This window comes from Colletes latitarsis, chromosome 8 (assembly GCF_051014445.1).
Source record: "Colletes latitarsis isolate SP2378_abdomen chromosome 8, iyColLati1, whole genome shotgun sequence".
NCBI classification, from domain to species: domain Eukaryota; kingdom Metazoa; phylum Arthropoda; class Insecta; order Hymenoptera; family Colletidae; genus Colletes; species Colletes latitarsis.
The window spans coordinates 27,570,538-27,582,116 of NC_135141.1; the positions used below are offsets into that span (position 1 = coordinate 27,570,538).

General features: G+C 33.6%; 3 protein-coding genes across 6 annotated transcripts; all 3 read left to right on the forward strand.

Moving 5' to 3' along the window:
- Positions 1 to 138: 138 nt before the first annotated feature.
- Dnalig1 (DNA ligase 1) lies at positions 139 to 5,051 on the forward strand. Of its 4 annotated transcripts, none has more exons than XM_076770125.1 (16): positions 139 to 427; positions 543 to 599; positions 786 to 869; positions 1,007 to 1,086; positions 1,270 to 1,622; positions 1,693 to 1,900; positions 1,962 to 2,085; positions 2,157 to 2,329; positions 2,390 to 2,613; positions 2,693 to 2,821; positions 2,881 to 3,020; positions 3,094 to 3,295; positions 3,382 to 3,588; positions 3,661 to 3,877; positions 3,938 to 4,173; positions 4,260 to 4,771. In XM_076770125.1, exons 1-16 carry the CDS (start codon positions 408 to 410, stop codon positions 4,632 to 4,634), a joined length of 2,829 nt encoding a protein of 942 aa, XP_076626240.1. In that variant the 5' UTR covers positions 139 to 407; the 3' UTR covers positions 4,635 to 4,771. The 4 variants fall into 4 exon arrangements, with proteins under 4 accessions (XP_076626240.1, XP_076626241.1, XP_076626239.1 ...); XM_076770126.1 differs by having other exon boundaries at positions 789 to 869; XM_076770124.1 differs by lacking the exons at positions 139 to 427; positions 543 to 599 and adding an exon at positions 4,929 to 5,051 and having other exon boundaries at positions 606 to 869; positions 4,260 to 4,683.
- LOC143344260 (protein pelota-like) lies at positions 5,045 to 8,071 on the forward strand. Its single transcript, XM_076770127.1, has 10 exons — positions 5,045 to 5,236; positions 5,541 to 5,608; positions 5,684 to 5,776; positions 5,853 to 6,003; positions 6,074 to 6,187; positions 6,263 to 6,403; positions 7,014 to 7,236; positions 7,308 to 7,500; positions 7,697 to 7,803; positions 7,889 to 8,071. Exons 2-10 carry the CDS (start codon positions 5,568 to 5,570, stop codon positions 7,987 to 7,989), a joined length of 1,164 nt encoding a protein of 387 aa, XP_076626242.1. The 5' UTR covers positions 5,045 to 5,236; positions 5,541 to 5,567; the 3' UTR covers positions 7,990 to 8,071.
- A 126-nt stretch (positions 8,072 to 8,197) lies between these two features.
- Positions 8,198 to 10,684, forward strand: LOC143344283 (pescadillo homolog). The gene is made up of 8 exons (XM_076770169.1): positions 8,198 to 8,338; positions 8,444 to 8,677; positions 8,754 to 9,261; positions 9,333 to 9,472; positions 9,551 to 9,810; positions 9,880 to 10,067; positions 10,125 to 10,288; positions 10,372 to 10,684. Exons 1-8 carry the CDS (start codon positions 8,315 to 8,317, stop codon positions 10,633 to 10,635), a joined length of 1,782 nt encoding a protein of 593 aa, XP_076626284.1. The 5' UTR covers positions 8,198 to 8,314; the 3' UTR covers positions 10,636 to 10,684.
- The last annotated feature ends 895 nt before the right edge of the window (positions 10,685 to 11,579 follow it).

Below are 11,579 nucleotides of genomic sequence, written 5' to 3' on the forward strand. Positions count from 1 at the left end.
ATTGTTTTTTTGTTACCTGACCTTTTCGTCTATTAGATTTTTAAAAAATTTAAATGCCCACGAACTACTACAAGTAGGATTAAGTTACGTTCTAATTATGAATAAATTGTATCGTACAATTTTTTATTTAATGGTAAATTACAAGAAACTTGCTGTGTTTGTGATTGTAAAGAATAATATCAACTTTCCACTGTTTCCCAATGAAATTCTTGCCAAACAAAACCAAACTCGCGTAATAAAAATGGATAGCTTTCAGATCTATATATTTAAATTCGTTTATTTTGTACGTTAACAAATTGTCGCGTACGTTAAAATTTAAAATTTCAATATGTCTGCGATTATGTTGGTGGAATTACGCGGGAAAAGTCGACGTTCAGTGCCATGCTAAGGTTAGAAACGGCGCGAAAATGGCACAGCGTAGCATAACGTAAGTAAAACGTCGAAAAATTGAAATTAAATTTTTGTTGACTTTGCATTGTATAGAATTAACAGGTATACAAATTCTTTGATATGTTTTTCATTTCTTTTTGAATTAATCATAGATCGTTCTTCGCGAAAGCAACTACGAAGAAAGATAGCAGCGATACAAGTAATTCAAGGTATGTTATAATTTAATTCTTTGTTGTTTCATCAGATTTTGCAATTATGTTCAAACTTGTGGCGTTTGCACGGGTAACTGTATACTCCAATTGTTTTTGGCATATTGTTTGTATGAATAAAGTATCACGATCGAACAATGTTTCGCGTCTGACAGTAAACAATGTTTTTAATTGGATACATGCTAGCAGCAAAGTTATTGACAATGAACAAGATAGTCCCGGAAGTGCTAAACGAAAAAGAGAAGATAGCGCGGAGAACAGCGAATCGAGGTAAGTGGAATTGAAATAAATATTTGCAAAAATATACTATGTATATGATTGATTCCAGAATGGGTATCAGTATTTTGAAAAATGACTCTATTTATTATTCTTATAGTACATATTTCTTCATGATAATTTTGTTGCAGTCCCCCTTCTACAAAGAAATCGGAAAATAAACTTTCAAAGAGAAATACCACATCAAAGACTCCACGGTCAAAGACAAATGGTAAAATAGTTATATACATAATTGTACTAGTAACAAAATAGTGATATAAATCATATGCCAACAATAACTTGCTTAGAAGTATGGCTTTTAAACAGTTAAATGGCTTACATCATTTCCACAATTAATAGTACATTGAAAATAAATTACATGTGACATATTTTTAATATTGCCCAAATATTTAAGGAAAAACACCTAAAATCAAGTTGTCACCTGAAGTATCTAAGCAAAATGAAAAAAGAAAGGCAAAAACTCCAAGTAGTGGTACTAAAAAAAAGAAAAAGACTGATAAATCAAAAAGTACTGAAAAGAAAAATATTGCAAAAAATGAGACATCTGAAGAGACTAAAATAGAGAGTGATTCAGATTTAGGAAATGAGAATCAGTCTGGTTCTCCTAATTCTGAATTTCCAAAATCTTCTGATGAGTCTGATATTAAAACAAGTTCAAAAAAAGCTACTAAGAAAGTTATTAAAAGATCAAGAATAATAGCACCCATTGATGACTCCAGTGATGAAGATGGTCATTTGCCAGTGAAAGTATGTTCACTCATTGTACAATTTTTTCAAATGTAAATGTAATTTAATATTTAACTACATCAATTATTAGATACCAGATAGTCCAAAAAAATTAGATCTCAATGGAAAAGAAAGCAGTTCGATTAGCGAAAAAAACGAATCCGACGAAGAAGTTCTAAACGAGGAAAAAGAGTCTGATAAGAAAATTGAAGATAGTGCTGAAAACAATGAAGAAGATAAAGATGAAAAAAAAGAAGATAATAAAGAGAAGCCTATTAAAAAGATGCATAATTTCTTCGGTAAATATTTAATTATCTATATTAAAGAAACGACATATTTAATGCAATATATATTTTTTAGCACCAAAACAAACAGAAAATATAAAAAATGATGGGGATAAGAAGAAACCTGGAAGTCATTCTTATAATCCTAGTGCCTCAAAATATCACCCAATAAATGATGCATTTTGGAAACAGGGTGAAAAGTATGTTTTATATCTTTCTTTAATAATTTATTTATCGTATGAACATATTATTTAATAATCTTTTTTCATAGAGTACCATACATCGCGCTAACACGTACATTGGAGTTGATCGAAGAAACAAGCGCGCGATTGAAGATAATAGAAATTTTATCGAATTACTTCCGTTCTGTCATAGTTTTAAGTCCAAATGATTTACTTCCAAGTATATATTTGTGTCTCAATCAGCTAGCACCCGCTTACGAAGGTAAACGCGTATAAAAATGTGTTTGTCCGGAAAAGATTTATGTACGCAGAACCGTTCCAGGAATTGAATTGGGTGTAGCAGATACAAATCTTATGAAAGCTATTGCACAATGTACTGGTAGAACATTAGCTCAAATAAAAGCAGATGTACAGCAAGTCGGGGACTTGGGTATTGTGGCAGAGGGAAGTCGTTCTAATCAAAGAACAATGTTTCAACCACCTCCACTAACAGTATCTAATGTGTACTCTAAATTGAAGGAGATAGCGCAAATGACTGGTTCTGCGGTATGATACTTGTTAAAATTAACGTATATGCCGCAGTTCCACGGATATGTAAATGTAATCTTTGTTTAATTAATTACAGTCTTTAACCAAAAAATTGGATAAAATTCAGTCATTATTCGTAGCGTGTCGTTTTACTGAAGCCAGATATTTAATCAGGTCCTTAGCGGGTAAGCTTCGAATCGGCCTAGCAGAACAATCTGTATTACAGGTAAGTGCACACATACTTTATAGAGTTATAATAATCTAATGAACGGTCAATATTTTCAGGCGTTAGCATTGGCATGTACAATGACTCCACCAGAGCAGGGCTCTTCACCAGAGATTTTAGATGCAAGTAAAAGTATGTCGAGCGATTCCTTTAAGCAAAAGTACGATGAGACGTCGCTTATTCTTAAAACAACATATTGGTAATGGTTCTCTTCTGTTACGATTACCTGAACTGACATTTTAATATATTCAATACGAAACATATTTTTCTAGCGAGTGTCCGAATTACGATAAAATAGTTCCAGTTTTGTTGAAAGAAGGAATTAAGGAGCTACCGAAAAAATGTAAAATCACACCTGGTATACCTATGAAACCTATGTTAGCACATCCCACGAAAGGTGTTCAAGAAGTATTAACGCGTTTCGAAGGGTTGAAATTTACTTGCGAGTGGAAGTACGACGGAGAAAGAGCTCAGGTTCATTTTCCTCGGTCATTAAGAATATCGTGATTACATACCGCCGAAAATAGAGCGAAGTTTAATTATAAATAAATATTTTACAGATTCATTTTGCTGAAAATGGTGACATTAGTATTTACAGTAGGAACCAGGAAAACAATACTACTAAATACCCCGATATTATAGGACGATTCAAAAATACAAGAGGGGAGAGTATTAAAAGTTGTATACTCGACTGCGAAGCAGTTGCTTGGGATAATGAAAATAAGCAAATACTTCCGTTCCAAATACTCAGTACAAGAAAACGCAAAGTAGTATCAACTTTACATAGAGTTCGTATTGTCAATTAATTCAGAAGTTTTATATGCGTTCTTTTATTACAGGATGCGAATGAGGCAGATATTAAGGTACATGTATGTGTATTTATGTTTGATTTACTCTATTTAAACGACGAATCGTTAGTGAAACAACCATTCGTAAAACGTCGCGAGCTATTGAAAGAAAACTTTAAAGAAATCGAAGGAGAATGGAAATTCGCAACTAGTTTAGATACATCAACCATGGAAGAAGTACAAGATTTCTTAGACGAATCGGTCAAAGGTTAGATTCTTTATATAACAGTGATTAAGTATCAAAATATACATAATAACATTTAAATAGGTAATTGTGAGGGTCTCATGGTAAAGACCTTGGAACAGGATGCAACATACGAGATTGCTAAGCGATCTCGAAATTGGTTAAAACTCAAAAAAGATTACTTGGATGGTGTAGGTGACACATTAGATTTAGTGGTTATTGGTGGATACATAGGAAAAGGTAAGAGAACAGGAACTTATGGAGGATTTCTCTTGGCTTGTTACGATCAAGAGAACGAAGAATATCAGAGTATCTGTAAGGTGAATATCGTTAACTTCGCAATAAATTCACAGCAATTAGAGGCGTGCAATTTCTCGATCGTATTATCCTCTATGTCTTTGATTAGATTGGTACTGGATTTAGCGAAGAGGATCTTCAGAAACACACTGAATTTTTTAAAGAACATAAAATACCTCAAACTAAGACATACTATCGTTACGATGCATCCCAAGAACCCGATCACTGGTTCGAACCTATCCAAGTTTGGGAAGTTAAGTGCGCGGACCTGTCTGTCTCGCCTGTTCATAAGGCAGCCAGTGGAATCGTTGACCCAGAAAAGGGTGTATCTCTGCGATTTCCACGATTTGTTCGCATTCGCGATGATAAAACTAACGAGGAAGCCACTTCGGCGCAGCAAGTAGCATCTATGTACAGAAGCCAAGAGCAGATAAAAAATCAAACATCGGGAACAAAAAATACAGCAGAAGAAGATTTTTATTAGATTAAACACTAAAAAGGATACAATTTTTTATAAGTTAATATAAGTGAAAGTATGTAAATTGATATGTTCGGAAACATCGAATTTGATAAATTATATGTATTAATTATAAATTGTCATATGAATGAATATTCAGTTTTAAAGAATATTTTTTATTAAAATGTAAATTTAAATAATGATATTAATTATATTTTTAAACTATAAAACTATAGATATGTGTGTTTTAGACTAGACTAATAATTTTTGCGTTGGATTCATAACCTATTATAAAGCTTAAAGAACGCTATATATTTCCAGCTGTGGGGCGTGGGGCAATTAGAATCTAGTCAAAGAGTAGGGAGATGTGTTTAGCGTGCCGTATTCCCCTCGAATGGAACGAAGTAACGAATCTTTGGTTGTATTAAATTTGTAGAATTTCGTTCACACGCCATCTGTAAACCTGTATTTAGAGATAATTCGGTAATCGAACCATGAATGGGGCTGTTGATCGGCGGAAAAGTATCATGTTTGACATATGGCACAATTTATTTTACATCATTCCAATCAAGCGTAAAACACGGAATGTATGATTTTTTAAAATACAAATCAGTGCAATTATACTTGAGGTAATTACGTGACATTTTTCAAACGTTACGAAATGTTAAGCGGAACTGACCCGAACCTAACCTATAAATCAGCTCTTATTTTAATATGCCATGTGATTCGTAATTACTATTAGATAAATGTTTTCTGTGTTTTGTACTTCGTTTCTTTTTAACTCTTTGATACGTAAAATGAGTTTGAAATATCACGAGAAAGTCTATTACAAAACTAACACCAATTCAGAGTTTTAATATACTTTGTATTTGTTAATACAATTTGTTTAAACTTGGTATACTTATACGTACGTTTAATGTGTTACATTTTCAGATATAATATAAAAAAAAATAGCATAAAATGAAGCTTGTATCAAAGTATATTGATAAAGATAGAAAAGGGTAAGTAGACTAGTAATAAACTATTATATTGAGAGCAAAGGACTGTTAAAATTCAATGTGAACAAAAATTATTAGGAGTGTGACCCTTGTCCCAGAAAATACAGAAGATATGTGGCACGCATATAATCTAATTAGTGAAGGAGATCTTATTACTTGTTCCACTATTAGGTATGAATGTTAATGTTGCTTATTATTATGAAACAACTGAGAGAAAGCATAATGATTAATATTGGATTGTATTTAGGAAAGTGCAAACAGAATCTGCAACTGGTAGCTCTAATAATTATAGGGTGAGAACTACCCTTACTATATCTGTGGAAGGCATTGATTTTGATACACAAGCATGTGTTTTAAGACTGAAAGGTAGAAATGTAGAAGAAAATAAACATGTTAAGGTAATACAATTTACAATTACCGAAAAATTTATGAAGAATGCACATCATATGCAGCAATAATTCTTTGCAGATGGGAGCATATCACACATTGGATGTAGAACAAAATCGAAAATTTACAATTAGTAAAATTAAATGGGATTCTATTTCATTGGAAAGAGTTGATACAGCATGTGATCCTACACAGGTATAATTGTAATGATAAAAATAATAATAATAACAACAAACCACTTTCATTGAGCAATTATATGTTTTACTTCAGAATGCAGATGTTGCAGCTGTGGTGATGCAAGAAGGCATAGCGCATATTTGTTTAATAACTTCAAATATGACAATAGTACGTGCTAAAATAGACCAAGTTATTCCTAGAAAAAGAAAAGGAAACGTTTCACAGCATGAAAAGGTTTCAGTTATTAATTTTAACCTTTAACCGGTATCGTATTTAGAATCGTGAGACATTACTATCTCTTAAAATATCGTCTTAAAAAATAAAAAGCGGCAACTTTCTCGTATAATTGTCTTTATTCTATGCAGTTGATTATACAAAATATTAGAGCATAATATTAACCCTTTGCACTCTAAGACTTTCCTCTGGTCAGCTACCAGCAACAGATATTTGCTTTGCAATCTTACTGAACTTATTTATTGACAAAAAAATCAAACTTTTACATCTTATATTTTTACAATGCGCGATAATGTTTGAAACAATCACAGATTTGTAATGCAGTAACCGCGGCAGTAAGTGCCGACATAATTTTTAAAAAGTATTACATTTGCGTAATTTTGTCGTTTATAATCACCAAAAATTTCTTTGTGTCTTCTTAGAAGAGACATTCGAGTTGTTTGTTAGATTTACGATGTCTTTTCAGAAGGGACAGCCGAGTGCAAAGGGTTAACTACGAATAAAATAAATGTAATCGTTAGGGTGTTAAAATATCCCACAATACCAGGTAAGGGTTAAATCAATTTTGATCGTGTCTATACGAAACAGAAGTTTATTAGATAATTTTTAGGGTTTAGCAAGATTTTATGATAACATAATGCAAGGAATCTTGAGACACATCAATTTTGATATTGTGAAATGTATTATTCTGGCTAGTCCTGGTTTTGTTAAAGATCAGTATATGGATTACATGATACAACAGGCCATTAAAACAGACAACAAAGTAATATTAGAAAATAAGGGTAAATTTTTACTTGTCCATTCGAGTTCCGGTTTCAAACACTCGTTAAAAGGTAAATTAATTTTTGTTTTAAGAAAGTGAGGGAAATATAATGGTACATATTTTCGTAATTTTTTACAATAGAGGTTTTGGCTGAGCCAGCTGTTATCTCTCGAATCTCTGATACGAAGGCAGCAGGCGAGGTGAAAGCTCTAGAAGCATTTTATACAATATTGCAAACTGATCCTTCTAGAGCGTTTTATGGAAAAAAGCATATTAATAAGGCTATCGAATCACAAGCTATCGAAACGTTGCTTATCTCGGACAAATTATTTAGGTAAATAAATAATCGAGATTTAAAGCTTTCGTGGTCGGAGTTAATAGTAGTATTCATGGCTTTCGGATGGATCCCGCGTCTAACAATGAGCAAAACTTTCTGAACTTAGACGCGGCATCCATATAAAAGACTAAAATAATATTTTTTTATAATTTAGTTTTACTTATTTATTTATCGTAATAATCCCTACATCTAGGTGTCAAGATATTGCTTTGAGAAAAGAATATGTTGAGATAGTCGAAAGTGTAAGAGAGTCTAACGGAGACGTGAAAATATTTTCGAGTCTCCATGTATCTGGCGAACGTAAGTTTCGCGTATTTCAGTTTAACAACTTAAGTTTTGACATTACTCAACATTTTTACAACGTTTTTAATTATGTTGTACATAGAATTAGAACAACTTACGGGAATAGCAGCTATTCTACGTTTTCCTATGCCAGAATTAGAAGATGAAAGTGATGGTGAAAGCGATTCGGACGAAGATGATTAAAAAGGTTAATGCAATGTGCTAACGTATAACTTTGTATATAATTTGTGCTGTGCGCAATCAAAATATATAAAAAATAAAAATATCGATTGTTTTTTATAAATATCCCGTTACATACGTGCATATTTTTTGTTTGGTCTGAATAATTTCGATTAATTTTAGCATCACGTGGTGGCGCTATTCGATGTTTCTGAACCATTGAATTCCTTGAATCTACGTTCTAAACTCAGTTTTCTTCAGGAGAGCACGTGGAATTTTTCTACGATTTATTTATAATTTGTTAATATAGTGTTTAAATGGTTAATCGTATTAAAAATCACAAGTAAGAATGGTCGTAATAGGAAAGAAAAAGGTATGTTAAGATGGTTTCTATTTCCGTTGTAAATAATAATGCTAAAACAATTGAGGTTATTTTGTATCGTAAGTTAATGTCGACAAAATGTTTTTATATTTGTAGTATGAAGTTGGAGAGGGAGCACAGTTTATGTCAAGGAAAGCTGCTTTGAAAAAGTTGCAGCTTTCCTTGAATGATTTTCGGCGATTATGTATATTAAAAGGCATATATCCAAGAGAACCGCGTAATCGTAAAAGAGCTCAGAAGGGTGAGCCTGGTATCAAAACATTATATCACAAGAAAGACATTCAATTTTTATTGCATGAACCTATAATATGGAAATTACGCGACTGCAAGGTACATTGGATCAAACCATTGTTGCAACAGTTGCGATACAAATTTACAAACTTCTAACAAAATGCCATACTTTTAGATATTTAATAGGAAAGTTGCTAGGGCAAGAGCTTTAAAAGAATTTTCAGAAATGAAGAGACATTTGAGGAATCATCCTGTTTTAAAATTAGATCACATTGTTAAAGAACGTTATCCAACATTCATCGATGCTCTCAGAGATCTGGATGACTGTTTGACATTGTGTTTTTTGTTTAGCACATTTCCGTCTCTTCATCGTATACCTAGAGATCAATCATTATTATGTAGAAGACTGACAGTTGAGTTTTTACATGCTGTGATCAATGCTAAGGCATTGCGCAAAGTATTTGTATCAATTAAGGGATATTATTATCAGGCTGAAATTAAAGGACAAACAATAACTTGGATTGTACCTCATCACTTTTGTTTTGAACCACAAACAAAGGATGATGTAGACTTCAAAATCATGTCTATATTCGTGGAATTCTACATTGTATTGTTAGGTTTTGTTAATTATAGGCTTTATCATACGCTTAATTTATATTATCCACCAAAATTTACTACTAGTGGTAAGATGATTTTTTTTATTTTTACAAAAACAATGCATTCATTAGTATGATATTTAATATTTTATGCATAGAACATAATGAAAAGATGCTTGTTGATGAGGAGACATATGTGTCTGAGAGAATAAGTGCATTAAATGTACCATTAAATAGTTTAGATCCTTCCGTACAGAATGCAGAAGATGAAGAGTTACAGATGGATCAGTTTTCAAATGTAATTACGAAGTAAATTATTAGAATTTATTAGAATTTAATTGTGGTCCGCGAACTCACACGTATGGGAATATTTTAGGAAGGTGATGCCACTAAATTGGAAGAAGCCAGGATAGAAGCAGAAAAAATTAAAAAATTGAAAACACTGTTCAAAGGCTTAAAGGTTTTTTTAAACAGAGAAGTACCAAGAGAACCGTTGGTTTTTATTCTGCGATGTTTTGGCGCGGAGGTGTCTTGGGATAAGTTGCTCTATGTCGGAGCAACGTTCGACGAAAGCGACGAAACAATAACTCATCACATAGTAGATAGACCTAGGATGACGAAACAATATATTTCTAGGTAATGCGTGATTTCTTTGTTTTGCTTATGGGTACTTCCAGTCATTTCAATCACTTTACGCACTTACAGATATTATGTACAACCACAATGGGTTTTTGATTCAGTTAATGCTAGGGAGTTGTTGCCAGTGGAAAAGTATCTAATGGGCTGTATACTTCCGCCGCATCTTTCGCCATTCTCGATCAGTCGACACGATCAAGTATACATGCCACCAGAACAACTTACTCTTTTGGACCCTGGATTTAAATTAAAGGATGGTATGTTTTCGTGTATATTATATTATAATGGAGAGTAATCTTTGTTTTATTCATCAGCGGAAAGCGAATCCGACGAAGTATCAGAAGATAATGCCGATGAAGAAGGAGACGAAAACGTGGAAGAAAACGTGAACGAAGAAACCGTGAAGAGCGCAGAAGAAGATTCCGACGAAGAGATGTCGAACGTTGACAAAGAGAAGCAACAAGATCGGTTGCAAAAGGTTAGCTATTATCGTCGATGAAATACAATATTACAAAGGTTCTCGCGATATTAATTTATCACTTGTGTGTTTATTAATCGCAGAAAAAGGAAATGAAGGTGAAAAGTGGAGAGGTGACGAAAGAAGATCCATGGGAGAGGAATCGTCAGGAGAGGCAGGAGTATCGACTTCGGGAACGGATGATCAAGAAAAAACACCGAAACTTGTACAGGAGTATGATGAAAGGTCGCGAGGAGAGATCTAAAGAAATGCGGCTGCTCCGAAAGAAGAGGCGCCTCCATGATGCTGCTGAGAAACAAAAGCGCAAAGAGCAACGCAAACAAAGAAAAGCTACATCTGCTGAATAAAAAACAAATAACAATAAAGAGTTATCGGATAAATATAACATTTAATAAACTTGTTTTTGATGTATATGTACAGAACAATAATCTTAAGTATCATGAATTTGTACTTTTATGTTGATTAGGTGCAAGATAGTCTATAGTATGGATACATTGTATTACCTTCTTCCTCCGAGTTTCTGAATTACTCCATGGAGCGAGTAAGTTATAAAGATCATTTAGTGCCAAACATTACCGTGTTAAAATGGAAGTGAAGTACATACGGGAAAACGGTAATTACGTATGACTCAACCCAACAATATCGGTTCTACATCGATTCAAATCTTTCCCACTCATAATAGTTACAACATGATTTCGGTTCTTTGCAAGTGCGTCAGTCAAAACTTTTATATAACAGCCATTAACATCTATTAGGGGTATGCAAAAGTTTCTACCGTTGCACGTATGTGGCTCTGCGTGCTACTTTCGATCGATATATCGATAGGTCTGCCTCATTACGCGTTTGGCAATTAACCTACAAAGTGAGCGATAGATTTCACAGTCTCTCCGATTAAACAAACAATATTAACAAAGTGGGTTCCGCAATTGTTCAAATCGCGTTCATAAAACAAATTGGCCCGAAAACGATGGAAACTTTTCGCATACCCACAACATTTTTAGAACCTTTCCAATCCCTGGTTCGAAGGCCCACCATTCAGGCGTCGTGCTTGCCCCGAATTGCACGCCGAATTTTCGTACCAAAAGTGAAACTCGGATGGCTGACACGAAGATGAAAGGTAAAATGAAGATTTGGCAGCGGAACTCGACGACTTTCTCGTCGGCCTTACGTACAGTTACGCGTAATGGAGAGATGCCTTTAATCCAGTCCTCCCACTTATCGGAAGCCTACGCGTACGACGATCCTGGTCCCTACTTTTCTACCGAAGGACTTTGAAGGCCAGGCTGCCCAC

What these genes read in the sequence shown, in the direction of transcription:
- Dnalig1 (XM_076770124.1), top strand. Translation starts at nt 646, where the DNA reads ATGTTCAAACTTGTGGCGTTTGCACGGGTAACTGTATACTCCAATTGT. An exon ending in ATTCTTAAAACAACATATTG is followed by an intron (nt 3,021 to 3,093) that starts GTAATGGTTCTC and finishes ATATTTTTCTAG; the next exon opens with CGAGTGTCCGAATTACGATA. An exon ending in TCAGTACAAGAAAACGCAAA is followed by an intron (nt 3,589 to 3,660) that starts GTAGTATCAACT and finishes CTTTTATTACAG; the next exon opens with GATGCGAATGAGGCAGATAT.
- LOC143344260 (XM_076770127.1), top strand. Translation starts at nt 5,568, where the DNA reads ATGAAGCTTGTATCAAAGTATATTGATAAAGATAGAAAAGG. An exon ending in ATTGATAAAGATAGAAAAGG is followed by an intron (nt 5,609 to 5,683) that starts GTAAGTAGACTA and finishes AAAAATTATTAG; the next exon opens with GAGTGTGACCCTTGTCCCAG. An exon ending in AAGAAAATAAACATGTTAAG is followed by an intron (nt 6,004 to 6,073) that starts GTAATACAATTT and finishes AATTCTTTGCAG; the next exon opens with ATGGGAGCATATCACACATT.
- LOC143344283 (XM_076770169.1), top strand. Translation starts at nt 8,315, where the DNA reads ATGGTCGTAATAGGAAAGAAAAAG. An exon ending in AGATGGATCAGTTTTCAAAT is followed by an intron (nt 9,473 to 9,550) that starts GTAATTACGAAG and finishes GGAATATTTTAG; the next exon opens with GAAGGTGATGCCACTAAATT. An exon ending in AACAAGATCGGTTGCAAAAG is followed by an intron (nt 10,289 to 10,371) that starts GTTAGCTATTAT and finishes TATTAATCGCAG; the next exon opens with AAAAAGGAAATGAAGGTGAA.